At 39.4% G+C, this 14,117-nt stretch overlaps 2 protein-coding genes across 2 annotated transcripts; one reads left to right on the forward strand and one right to left on the reverse strand.

The window, feature by feature from the left end:
* The first annotated feature begins 1,113 nt into the window (after positions 1-1,113).
* On the forward strand, positions 1,114-4,411 carry LOC103701034 (probable protein phosphatase 2C 2). The gene is made up of 4 exons (XM_008782969.4): positions 1,114-1,536; positions 2,818-3,009; positions 3,107-3,342; positions 3,553-4,411. The coding sequence occupies exons 1-4, from the start codon at positions 1,345-1,347 to the stop codon at positions 4,139-4,141; spliced, it is 1,209 nt and encodes a 402-aa protein (XP_008781191.2). The 5' UTR covers positions 1,114-1,344; the 3' UTR covers positions 4,142-4,411.
* A 363-nt stretch (positions 4,412-4,774) lies between these two features.
* On the reverse strand, positions 4,775-11,776 carry LOC103701035 (putative RNA polymerase II subunit B1 CTD phosphatase RPAP2 homolog). The gene is made up of 6 exons (XM_008782971.3): positions 11,146-11,776; positions 10,047-10,832; positions 9,724-9,917; positions 9,367-9,630; positions 7,912-8,070; positions 4,775-5,166 (listed from the first exon to the last, which is right to left on the reverse strand). The coding sequence occupies exons 1-6, from the start codon at positions 11,705-11,707 to the stop codon at positions 5,062-5,064; spliced, it is 2,070 nt and encodes a 689-aa protein (XP_008781193.2). The 5' UTR covers positions 11,708-11,776; the 3' UTR covers positions 4,775-5,061.
* Positions 11,777-14,117: the final 2,341 nt, after the last annotated feature.

Genomic DNA, 14,117 nt, shown 5'->3' on the forward strand with positions numbered 1-14,117 from the left:
CCGACCTGCATCTTCTTTAACTAATCCAGCACTAATCTTAAAGTGTCTCTAGGTCGGGTAAGATTTTGGGGCAACAACAAACATTAATGGTGAGAAAGAACACGGTGCATGTGCATATCCTATAAAAAAACTTATAATTCCCACTAAATTAGCAACAGAAACAAATAGAAATCTTGAACAGTCACTTTTTTCAATTAATTGATGAACTTAAGTAACAATCTTTATATGAACATTATTAATACCAACATCTATTAGAACTCTACATAAGCCAAGCTTGTAAAATATCTCATCGTCAAAATCGGCATAATTAATGTTGATCTCATGCGATATATTTTTTCTATTTTAAAATTATTTTTTAAATATAATATGACGATATAATAAATGAAATACATAAACCATTTCAATGGTCAAACTGCACATTATGAAATGAAATTTAATCATAGTCGTGTATAATGATATTCATATTATTAATATTTACTCTAAGTTATAACACATTAATAACAATATCATGAATCTTTGCATTCATATGGCAAATAAAAAATTCCTTCTAAAGGTACAAATAATAGAATAATTATTAATAAAAAAGTTATTATAAATTATTCAAATTATAATGGCACTTTCGTAAGAAAACCAAAAACTCTAACACGTTCACCGCCATAAGGAAATATGCGTACCGACGACGCTATGCCAGTGGGAACGCGGATTCCCCGATCTGGATCCTTATCCAACGGGCGAACCTTCTCTTCCCATTTTACCCTTTCCCTCCTCAAAAAACCCCGATCCCACCCCTGTCCCATGGTCAGCGGGCCAAAAGTTCCCGTCGGGAAGGCTGACTTATGATCGTCGGATCCAGCCGTAAAAAGCTGTGCATCATACGGCTTGGATTTAACAAAGGATTGACCTGGATCCTTCGGCACGCTCCCGAGTTCGCATTTAAGGGCTTCTTAGTCATTATGTCCAAGGCACCGTCACGTGTCCGTCTCGGCGCCACATGCGTGTAAGAGAGCGGCCGCGTCCTACCACGCGAACCCTGGGACCCACACGGGGCGGTCACGGGTGAGACGTAACCCAGAGCCACCCCTATAAATTTCCCATCAAAGGGACTCCCTTTCTTTTAATTTGCCCGCTTCGCGAGAGCATATGCGATAGGATTCGAGTGCACACGCAAAAAAAAAGGTCAAAGAAAAATCCGCCACAAACCCTAGAAAAAGCCCCTAATTTTGTTTTTTCTCCTGTTCGACGAATCGGATCGCGTTAAGGAGGGATTTTGGGGAGATTTTCGGTCTCTTCGCTTCGGGAGGGTTTCGATTGGTACCGTTTTTGGGAAGGTGAATTGGAGAAGAGATGGTAGCGGGAGCGGAGATTATCCATCAGAGCATCCCGGTGCTGGACGTGCAGTACCGGTGCATCACCAAGGAGATCGAGGAGATAGTTGACATCTCAGCCGCCGCCGCCGCCGCGGCGTCGCCGCCCCCCTCGCCGGTGTGTCTTCAGGTGGCGCGGCGGCCGGAGGTGGATATCGCAGCCTCTGAGCTGGTGAGTTTCTGTTTTTTGTTGTAATTTTCTTGCGAATTTCTATTCTTTTTTTTTTTTTTTGGCTTGGCGGTGATGAATCGCATGGTTGACCAGATCTAGCAAGTTTTGAATACAGATCAGCTGTGTCAATTTTTGGGGAATTAGGGTGCCTTTTCTTTTCTTTGTTGATCTGGATTCCTTAGATCTCCATGAAGTGATGTAGGAATGATTTTTGTGAAATATAATTATTGGATGCCTATTATCTCCTTGGATGATGTAGATGGAACTGGAATTATAGAAATGGTGGTCCTTAATGGGAGGTTATAATTCTTTTTGAGTATGATGGATTCTGAAAAGAAGAAGATGAGATGATTGTGTGAGGTGGTAACTTGGTTTAAACTGATTGCTTTGTATTTTTCTATTATTAGTTTTGCATATTAATTAACATTTAGTAGGGAATATTTTTTTTTTTTTTTTTGCTTTGGTTGTTCGTTAATCGGATGTTTCGTGGTTATAAATTAGGCCCCGTTTCCTGAATCTCTTTGTGTGATGCTAACAGGGCAACAAATATGCTGTTCAATCTCACTGTTGAAATTACATTGGCTTTACTTTGAAAAAATATTATTTTATGTTTTAGACGAATAATTCTTTTCATGATTTCTAATCGTGCAAGAGAAAATTATTGAAATGATTGAGGGAATAATTACTTGTTTTAACAGTTGTGCTGAATTCTGTTTTATTTTCGCTGTGGGATAGTTAAATTGATTTTTCAGGGCTTCGTTTTGTCCTTGGAACAGAAAGGAAAAAAGTCTGAATGGTTCCTTGGTGTCCATCTGCAAAGATTTTACAGGGTGTAAACAAGGGCGTTTGTTAAGGTTTTTTATTTCTTTATTTCTTCTTTTTATAAATTAGAGATCTAGCATCTCTCTGCATATGATGTTAAAAGGGTATGAAGTCTGTAAAGCTTGTGGGATGATTGAATAAGGGCATGATGTTTGTTACCAAGACCTATAGATCTATGTTCATCTGGATTCCCTTATTTGACATCTTAAACATCAAAATTGCTGTAACTTCAGTATGACAACTGTTTGAGGCTTGAGTTGTTTCTGCGGCTATTTAGTTCATTTTCTACTGAAAATTTATTAGTGCTGGGGTTTATCCCAATTGTGTAGTTCTTAAGTCTTGTACATGTAATAATTTTAGATTTAATGATATTCTATTTCTGTTTGTTTCTTAGCCTAATTCCTTCCCAGAAAGAGCGTTAAATTCTGGTGTACATGTTCGATTTGATGTTTTATTTAGGATTTGAGGGCGTCGGATGCCATTCCAAGTGTACCTGTGGAACCTCTTCAGTTTGTCCCAAGAATTCGATCTGGTAGTTTCGCGGACATTGGACCTCGAAGATACATGGAGGATGAACACATCCGTATTGATGATCTTTCAGCACACCTGGGATCTCTGCTTAGGTTCCCGACTCCCAATGCCTTCTATGGGGTAACTAGTCCATCAATCATGTTGTCTTCATATTGAATTATACCTTTTCACACTAAATTATTATCTCTAATTAAATAATTGACATTTTCTTGCTTAGGTATTTGATGGTCATGGGGGCCCAGACGCAGCAGCCTACATCAAAAGGCATGCGATGAGGCTCATCTTTGAAGATGCCGGCTTCCCACAAGCATCAGAAGCTGATAAGGTTTTCTTGGACTTGGTGGAGAATTCTGTTCGAAGGGCATTCCTCCTTGCAGACCTTGCTTTGGCTGATGACTGCACCGTTAGCAGTTCCTCTGGGACTACTGCACTTACAGTATTGTTGTTTGGAAGGTGCGTTAACAATTTACATTTCTCCTCTCCCCTTTTCCTTTCATTGCTATTTCTCCTATCGTTGTTTGCTCTCAACATGGTGATGTTCTGTCTTCTTTGCTGTTAATTGACCGCTTCACTGAAGTCCTCCATGTTCTGTATTATAATCAGTTGAGCCATTTTAGAAGTCATATAGTTTCTTTCCTGATCTCTATGTTCTGTTGTATACAGGCTGCTCCTGGTAGCCAATGCTGGGGATTGTCGAGCTGTCCTATGTCGGAAGGGCAAAGCAGTGGAATTGTCTCAAGACCATAGACCAATCTTTGCTGCCGAACGCCAAAGGGTTGAAGAATTGGGAGGCTACATCGATGACGGGTACCTCAATGGAGTCCTCTCGGTCTCTAGAGCCTTGGGGGACTGGGACATGAAATTGCCCAGAGGCTCTCCCTCGCCCCTTATTGCAGAACCTGAGTTTAGACAAGCTACGTTGACAGAAGATGATGAGTTTCTAATCATCGGCTGTGATGGAATATGGGATGTGATGACAAGCCAGCATGCAGTGAACATCGTGCGGAGTGGCCTGCGGTGGCATGATGACCCTGAGAGGTGTGCAAGGGAGCTTGTCACGGAAGCTGTGAGGCTCGACACATTTGACAACCTCACAGTGATTGTGGTCTGCTTCTCTGCGGAGCACCAGGGCTCTTCACCATCACCTGGCTCTGAGGACCACCAGCTGCAGGCACCGAGGTTGAAGTGCTGCAAGACCCTGTCGGCGGAGGCCCTTTGTAAACTGAGAAGCAGCATAAACAATGGCAGTTGAGAGAGAGGGTAGGGAGTTGCATGTATGTAGTAGAGATGATGTTGAAAAATGATAGATTAGCGTATGTTTTTATTTGTGGCTGCTTCAGGGAGGTCACAGAGCAGCCAGCAGTTTTGCAGGGTTTTTGTTGTATTGTTTTTGGGTGGGGATGGCGATCGGCCGTGTACATAATTTTTGGGCTGGATGAGTTGGGATCGGTGCACCTTCTTGGTTCATTGTTTTGAGCTGATTTGTATAGTATATTGGTACAAGCTTGTGTTTGTTGGCCTACGTGCATTATTTCTAACCTGCAGTTTTTTTCTTGGGGAAATTACTGAAATGGCTCTGGTAATTTTTGTTGGGCTAGGTTCGTCATGCCTTGAGGTTGGCAGGAATGGGGATATCACAGTTTATTATGAACATTTGCCTCGAAAATCTGAACGAGGAATGGGTTGGATAGATTGCCGAGACCCTTACCAAAGTTTTTTATATATAATGGGACAGCATTTTAGCATCTCGACTACTCCCACATTTTCAGGCAATCGACTTCATGGAAGCTTGGACAGGTCTGACAATTAGAAGATGGAGGCTTTGGAACCTTGCTTCTTTTAGGAGGAAAATGGCGCATCAAATACAGGCAGGCAACAGGTCATAAAAATCGGGGTTTCATGACTTTGTTTTCAACTGTAATGTGAACCTGGGGTCAGGAGCAATGTAGACGTATACCTTTTTATCATAAAGCTTCATTCAGAGAGTACTGATAACAAAGTTCTCGACATGAATTGTTTATCAAGGCTAGAAATTAGATATAAACATAACGGCATAGGGTCCTCTGAAAATAGTGATACAAAATCTGCAGTCCAAATTTGAAAACGAGCCTCTATAACAGCTGATGAAGCTGCAGCAAAATTACTCCGGTGCGTGAACACAGCATGGTGCTGCTATCCACCGCTTTGCATAGATAATTCAGGAAATCTGCTCAACGGGATTATTAGATCTCTCATGGATTCATACTCCTCTGCACTAACCTGGGCAGGATTTAGCACCTATAATTTAAAAAGGATCGTTAGCAACTTAATCAAACACAAATCTTGAATGTAAAATTACCAATGGAGCTCTCATAAACAAACACAATTGTAATTGAAAACTAAATCACAAACAAATGGAAGAGATAAGCATGACTGCAAAATGTTTGGCCATTAAGATTTGACTAAGGGATTAATGATGCTTCAGACAGCTAACAGCACATAATAAGACAAAACGATTGTATGAGGGGGGAGAAAAACCGTCATCAGGATATCACTGATCTACCTATACAAGCAAATTGACTAAAGAGTTTCAAGCATTATAAAACGGCCAGTTCTTTTGATGCAGCAAAGACAAATACAGTTGTATCAGAATCTTGATCAAGTGGGGGAACTACAAATTGATATTGCACTCGGAATTCATTTTACTTCTGCAACAAGGCCACAAGTTTAAAATATGAAAGGCAACCAAATTTCAGATCTGACCCAAAATAGGAAGTTAAGAAATCAGCCAGATACAAATACAAACCTCAAAAGAAAAAGAATAATTTTTCACATATGTGGGTGGAATGCTTAAATCGTTAAAATAGGTAAAATGCTTCAACAAATAACATCACTTTAAATAACATGTAGGACAAGATGATTGGCATTTAATTATTGAAGCTTCAGAGACTTATTTGCAAGAGCTACATGAGTCCATTGCCACAACAACTCTTTTCATAATTAAAGGAATTTCAAGGAAAACAGGTGCCCAAACAATCAGAGCAAATATGCCTCCAAACAGTTAACAAGTATTGTATGCAAAATTACATGACAAGTAATATATCATTTCTGTAGCAAGATGCACTAATTTCACTATACTGCTAAGCATGCATATTATTGAAAAATTAGGCCCATGACAGTATTATTGTTTACATCCAAGCTGACCACAGATCGAGCGATCTATCCCACTAGCAGGCCAAACCACATACAACTCACATAAGGTCACCATAAAGTGGTCATCAGAGTTAGTCCCACCTTGAACTACATACACTCAAAAGAATTTCAATTGCGCAGCCAGTAACTTATGGGAGTAGGAAGCCAACTACTGTGACCACTGCCTAATTGATCATCGGATAAAGTTAATAACAGGCCTATACGATCGTTACAAGAAACAAATTCTAGAGCTCCAATTGACCATTTCCCATCTTACTATTGTTTTTCTATTTGAAACCTTCATTTCTCTCCAACTGCAAATAGAAATGATTAATAACCCTCCCAGGAGTTTCACTTAAGGGGTCTAAACCAACAAACTCAGCTTACCCACCACAAATAAACTAGTTAAATCTAAGACAAGTATCCTGTCACATCAGAATATCAGATCCCTCACAAACCAGCAAGCAGAAGTCAAAGCAGATACTTTACATGCTAAGAAGACCAGATATGAACCAAGCCAGCCTGGGAACAATCTGATTTATGCAACAACTGAGAGTTTTGTCGGATCACCGCTATTATTGGTGAAACTTCTGTTGGTACCATCATCGTTCAGAGAATGCAAATGGTCATATTTTCTACCTTTGAATCTGAACAATGCAATTTTTTTTCTGGAAACAAATCCTTTTCAGCAATTCCAAAAGACATACATATGCATCTACCGGCGATATTATCTATAAGAATATTCAGGGCAATATATATACACACAGTCACTCCGAATCCATTGCCAGAACACTTATAAATTTTTATATTATAGAGAAATTTCCTTACAAAATTTAATTATCTCTAAGTTGAACTTCATCCATGGAACTTGAAACTTTTTTTCGCATTTTCCCCTCACTTTTCTTTTCCAGCAATTTTTCCTGGCAGTTGTAGCTTATAGTATTCCACCAAATAGTTACAACACAACTGTTTCTACCATCTCCACAATAGCCATTTGTCAATATATCTCCTTCATTTTGCTACAAGTAAAACTGCTTCCCTTTCCATAGGATTGCACATATTGTCTAAAGGATTTTCTTGTTTTCTTACAATAAAATTCTCAAACTTGTTAATCTCATCCATATCACCAGCAAATTCTAGTTTGGTACTAAAAAAAGGTTGACAATTAGCCATCTAAAGAAATATTGACAAAGAAAATTAAAATTGTATAAGCAATTTGCACAATTGCTAAGATATAGAGGTTGAGAAAAAACTTTAAAAAAAATATTGACTCAAAAGGAAGCATATTATTCTTGCCATCGTCTATTCTTATCACATTATAAGCAGTTAAGCACTAAGCACAAACACTTATGCAAAATCAGCCTCTTCCTAATGATATATAACAGGTCCAAAATAAGAACAAGTCGTTGTCAACTATTATTCTTGGCATCCTCTTTCTCTTACATTGTAAGCAGTTAAGCACTAAGCACAAACACATGCAAAATCAGCCTCCTAATGAAGTATTGCAGGTCCGAAGATAAGATCAGTCATTGTCAACCTTTCTTACCACAATTTTTTTTTTCCATACTCCTATGAAAGAAGTAATCTTCATTAATATTTGAGAACAATATCGTTATATAATATGATGTACAAATATGTATAGAAGACCACCTTATACTTTCGGTTTCAGCCTTTTCTGGTACTGTTTTACAAAACAAGAAAAAAATTGCATCATCCAGAAAACAGATACATGATTAACCAGCTAAAGCAGAGTGGCACGCTTAGAAGTTATTCTTTTAGAAAAAAAGGAAACTTTCAAATGCTAAAATCCAACTAACTAAAAGAACAGGAACAAGAGAGTCGATGATTCACCTTGTGTAGTAGCATATTCTTGTTTGTCATATGTGGGGCAAGAGAAGGAAGTCTATGCACAGAAAGGGCATCAAGAAACAAAAGAACCATCACCCGCCATTGCCTTATTCTGAAGGAAGGCAGTGTATCTACAAATGACATTGTATCCAGCAACTGCCCCTGGAAACAAAAGTATCCATGTAAAATATTTTACTGACCAAGAGAAAGAAGAGATACGCTGGGCCCTAAAGAAATTCACACAAGTGGCAGGGACCAAATATTCCAAATGAATCATAATAGACCATCTATACTGAGAGAGAGAGAGAGAGAGAGAGAGAGAGTTTTGAGTCTGAGGATATATTCGCATAGAACCTATCTGTAAATTTTCCAATTACAATGCTCTTAAAAAAATAGTCAGTGTCTTAAGTTGAAGCTTAACAAAAAGAAAAATCTGGCCAATCACCATATGCCTTCCTTCTTTGATGAAACAGGAACCTGCCACAGGCAATGCGCATTCAAGCAAGAATATAAATAGAAAATTCTAAACTTTGTCAAATACAAACTATAAGAAATGATATTATTTGAAGGCCTAATAATTTTTAAAAAATGGATTATTATGAGAGAGGAAGATTTAAGAGGGAAATATTAACATATGTGGCCGAAGATTCGACTGAATAAGTTTATTAACCAAAGTTTAAAATTTAAATATTAATTGATCTTGAATTGTTTAATTGGTTTGTGATTGGAGAGAATGAATATATCAAATGGTTAAAGTAGAAAAGTAAAATGGAGGCAAGACTGTAACAGAATTAATATTTACCTCATTTATTATCAAAAAAAAGGAATGTCTTTTTTGATTCGTGGATTTCATCTTTGCAAAGGTTTGATTGGGGAAAGCCAGATAGTTTTAAAAAATTTAAAAGGGCATTTTGGATAGAAAGGTTATTGGATGGAATTCCACCAAGAATATTCTCAAATACAAAACTCCCTTCTCATAATTTAGAGATAGTTAAATGCCATAACATTCTCCCATTTTGCCCACCTTAATTACTTGATTCACTTATTTCTCACTAATCACAAACCAATCAAACTGTTCAAGATCAATTAAGATATAAAAACTTTATTTTTTCAATTGCTTGAGGTATTCAATTTATAATCTTCTATCCGCATCTGGTAATATTTGTCTATTAAGTCTCTCTCATTACAATCATATTTTTTTTTACTTCAGTTATTCAAATTTTATAATTTTTTATAATTTATAGATAATGTAATTTAAAATTTTACAGTTATTTGTTTTTCTCTCAAACATGCATTTCATACATCTGGTTGCTAGTAATAGACAATAATCAAAGAGTATCTCAAGTACCAAATACAACTGATATATGAGCACGTCAAAAGACTTACAAAAAGCTACAAGTAATTATTATTTGGAAAGAGATATTCTGGCACTAGTCTCTTAGAAATCTTAGTTCATACCACAAATTTCTCCAAAGTTGAAACAGGTGTTGGCAACTTGAGATCCATAACAAAGCTTGGCAAGGCACGGCAAACAAATCCATCTATAGTCTGTCTAATTTCTAATGACTTGCCATCTCCCAAGACTGTCTTGCGGGGGTATTCTTTCCCATTGACCAACAAAAAATCATCCTGTGAACTTTCATTTTGCCCGTATATGTAAGCCAAAGAAGAGCGTGTTATCCATCCAAAAAGTGCCATCCACATTGTTGCAAAAGATGATAACTGAAGAAAGGAACACAAAGTTATGCAACTGCATACATGAGAAATTAATTAAAAAGAAACAAAATAACTACCACAGCAAAATGAAAAACATACAGTTAAACTGAAACTCTCTGGTGGTGTATCATGCCATGAGTCCTCAACCTCAAACATGTCAGTGTCCAAAAGCACAGTCTTCTTAGGCCACTGCACAAATCCCCTATCAAAGTCAAACGTGTCCTCATCTTCCTCAGCATCCCCCTCTTTTGCATATTGTGGTTGTGGCAAGATAACAATTTCCGTTTCAGAAACTGTGACAAAAGATAAAACAAACAGCAAATTATTAAATAGCAAACCTTTTTTTATTCATGTTTCAAGACAAAATCATAAAATTAACCTATTGAAAACACTACATGCTTAGACCCTCGTGTATAATTTACCTGCATCTCCAGTTTCAGACAAGCCTGAAGCACCAGACTCTGCTGCCTGTGTCAGTGCAGCTGCACAAGCCTCAGCTGATGCAAGCCTTAAGGAACTGTCGTCATCATCTTCATGTGAAGCTCCAGTGCTTATATTGCTTTCAGGGCCATCCTTTCTTTCTTCTAGAGCCTTGTCTTTTTCCTCATCAGCCCACTTGACAGTTCGCCTTCCAACCTTGGACCCTGAAGCCTTCAAGGAAGATTTTAATGCAGTCTCCTCCTTCTTTTCCAACTTAACTCTATATTTCAGCTCTTTTTGTGCAGTTTCCAGGTATTCTATCTCATTTTCCAAGTGAACCTCATTATTCAAATTATTGTCTAACTGTTCTGGACGATTTTGTGCTGTAACGGAGGACATCTTTGGAGCCTGGTCAATGATCATAGGACTTGTAAAATTGAACTGTTCTGAATGATTTTGAGTTGACACACAGGATGCCTGAGCATCATCTCCCATGACTATGACACTCCTAAAATCCACTTGATTATTCTTGCTTTCGTCTACCTTACTTGTGGGTTTAGGCTTCAAAGATTTTGATGATGTTTTAGTTGTTTTCGTCTTCTTTTCTAACAGAACCACGTCTTCCAACTTCTTTATTATTGCCTCTGAAACATCTTGCGTACAAACTGAAGAAGGAGAAAACCCATCAAGCTTATCTCCAACAATTATGGTACTTGTAAAATCCAGCTCGCCCTGTCCAGCATCCTCGGCGCTTTTTGACAGTTTCTGTTTGGCTGCAACCTTCAATCCTGCGATACAGAATGCAAGTTCACTCCTGTGTTCACAGAGCAAACCCGCAATGAAAAAAGCTCAAATGAATCGTAGCAAATAAATATCAATTTAATTCATTTTACTCAGTTGAAGACCAGATTCTCGCATCAAGATGAGTTGTTTTCTTTTTTCCTCTCAACAAGACGAGATTTTTCCCTTGTATCTCTAATGCAATCATTAGTATCTTTAGCAAAGATCCTTCCTTTTCGAAACCACCAATACCTAAACCTTTGATTTTATGCAAGAACCGAATCAAAGGAAGAAATAACCATGGACGACTGAGTTTTTCACCTTTGTCACGATCATGCTGGGGAACATAGCCCTCGATGGCACCGGAAGGACCCATCCACTCGTCCAACGACACCTCACCCGCACCGGCATCCGCCTTCTCCCGAATCGTCAACTTGGAGAGTCCCAAATCCCCATCTTTCTCTAAAGCTTCCTCCGATGACGCCCCCCGGTGAAACAATTCCAAAATCTTCTCGACCTTGGACGCGCTCAAATCGGAGCACCTCTCGCTGCTGAGGCTCCCGGCGAAGGCCCGGCTCGCGATGACGCAGGCGGGGGAGCAGTACTTGTAGGTCTCCTCGAGGTCGTAGACCTTGTGCTCGCGGAGAGAGATGCGATACCGGCTCTTCCGGGGGACATCTTGGGGAAGTGGATTCGGGCAGAGGGGATAGCCGCAGTGGTCGGCGATGGAGCGCTCAACGACGACGTCCTCGTAGTCGGACCGAGAGAGGAGGGCGCCGGCAGCGAAGAGCTGGCGTTCAGAGGAAGCGGCGCCGTCGAAGAGGGCGATCTGTATCTGGTGGACGGCGTCGGAGATGGTGACGGAGGGCGGTGGATCCGCCATGGCCGACAATCGCGCGGAAGAGAGGCGGAGACAGGGAGCAAGCTCGACGGAATTTAGGGTTCGGCTTCGAAGCGAGCATCATCCATATAACTGGAGAGTAATCTCTTTTCGCCGCCTTAACGATCACGTGCAGAGCACGTGCATTTAACTAGTGATATTGACTTTGAAGGGGGGTTATTTGCAGGAATGCCTGAAGAAATTTAAACTAGCAGCGGGAATCTAAACCGTCTAATAGGTATCACGGAAGCTGATTTACGAATAATACCTTGGCAAATGTAAATATCATCTGACAATTTTTCAGGTAGCTTTATTTTACTGATTTAGCTAAATCCATCCGGTACGAAAGCTGATTCGACATACTAAATATCGGTACGCCTTCTATATCATATATTGATGCCGTACACTTTATATCTTTTATTATTCTATTTAGTATGGTATAGTATACTATGATTAGGATGGATTTGATATTTGTGTTCATTATGGTAAGACTATCGATCTAACCAACATCTTGAAAGATTTGGTTCGCGATCCTAATGTCATTGTGAAATTGCCATATATATAGTCTACTATGTTGGAAGAGCTTTTATTAATTGCATTTTATATCCTCCCGTGCGATCTTCCAGATTTGGAATCCGAATCTCCAACCGGATTCGGTACAATGGATTCATGGTTGCCAAGCCCTACAAAAGGCTCCCTTTTATTGTATCTCCTTCCAAGCCACAACCGCCATCCAAATCTAGCAGAAATAGCCTTTTATTCACTTGAGCCATAGAAGAAGCCAAATTCTTCTGCCATGGTGAATTCAAGAAAAGGCGAGCGAAGTGTTGTGATCAGATGGCAAGGCGGCTCAGCCATGGATACAGCAAATAACCTGGGAAGCCACGACCAATATCGAGTGCTGGATATTGGCGAGGCTCAATTAGAAAGACCCCTCCACCTTCTCCGACTCAGAAGGGGTCTCGCTGCCTTCTCCCATCAGGGGCTGAGTGAGGTCAGATCAAGGATGTCAAAACAACTAATGGGACAAGGGTTGTTCGATAGGCCCTTGACAATGGTGTTTGTCAAACCGCGGAGACAAGCAGGGTAATAGATCTCTAGATTCTTTTACTTTAAAGGTTCTCTTTTTTTTTTAATTTTAATGCATGACATAGACTTCAGAGCATATTTAACCTGCAAGAAAATTTAGGTTGGCTCTGAAGATGACATTATGTTATTCATCATGTACTTTAATAATATTATTGCTGAAAAATAGTACGCATAATATAATACAATATTAACATTATGCATAATATTTTGAGGAATAACATCATGCTTCATATATAACGTTATTGCTCGAGATGCAATGCCAGTTCCTTTCCACGTTAATCTATCATGGTGCTAACCATCGGCATGCAGGCCTTGAGGATCGAGATAACGTATTCCTGCTTGATGATGGGATCGAGCACTCCAATGGAGCAGGCAAATTTGGGAGTAATAGTCTGCTGCTCAAAGGTGGCGCCTGAGCGCTCCTCGTCTCTCTTGGATGGCTGCTCCTAATGCATGATGGGGTGGTACTCGACAAATCCTGGCATCAACTCTGGATATAACAAGGTGACGGATTACTGTAATATTTCCTTCTCCACTTGGCTGATAGAAGGCACCTGAAGCAGGCGATGAGCCTCCTGGTGAGTCTCTTGGTGGGTGATGCATCAAGAGACATGGGATCAAATTTCACCTTCACCTATGGAGGCTTTATGTCACTCTTACCATGAAAAAACCTTTACCAATAGTGGGCGTTTTCTGGAGGAAGGCTACATCGATCCATTAATTGTGTGGTCCAACTGATGTAAGCCTCAAGTCAAATAAAACTTGTAAGGTTCATATGTGATGACTGATGGCCTCTACGAGCGTATGTTTAATTAGGCATCAGCTATGTATTAGATAGATTTTGAATATTTATACAGGATCAAAAAACTGAAGTAACATCTGTTTGCTAGCTTTTTAGATGAGGTTTCGGATTGTTAGAATTGTGCCTAGGCTCACCCACAAAGGCTTGGGCTCCAATGAAATCAACTATCTGACTTCTTCCATTAGCAATTTAAAGGGCATGGTAATTAAGGTCAGCTGACATCACCAAGGTTGTGCTCTTCTTGTTATTGGAAGAGTCAGCGTCATCGGGGCATGACTTGGTAGTTGATGGAGGGTTTCTTGCTAGCCCTACAATGTTTAACCTGGATTGATGAATTTGATCCAAGATGATTCTTAGTTAGATTGACTTGCAGCTTTCCTTTGATTATGTGGTTTGATTGGGTGAAGGTTTAGATGGGAATGTAAATGGCTGATCTATTTTTGTAATTTCCTTTGAAAAGTTAAATGCATAAATGAATAAAGTCTTGATTTTTTCCATCATAGGAAATATCCTCCTTTGAGT

Source organism: Phoenix dactylifera, chromosome 3 (genome assembly GCF_009389715.1).
Source record: "Phoenix dactylifera cultivar Barhee BC4 chromosome 3, palm_55x_up_171113_PBpolish2nd_filt_p, whole genome shotgun sequence".
Lineage (NCBI taxonomy): Eukaryota > Viridiplantae > Streptophyta > Magnoliopsida > Arecales > Arecaceae > Phoenix > Phoenix dactylifera.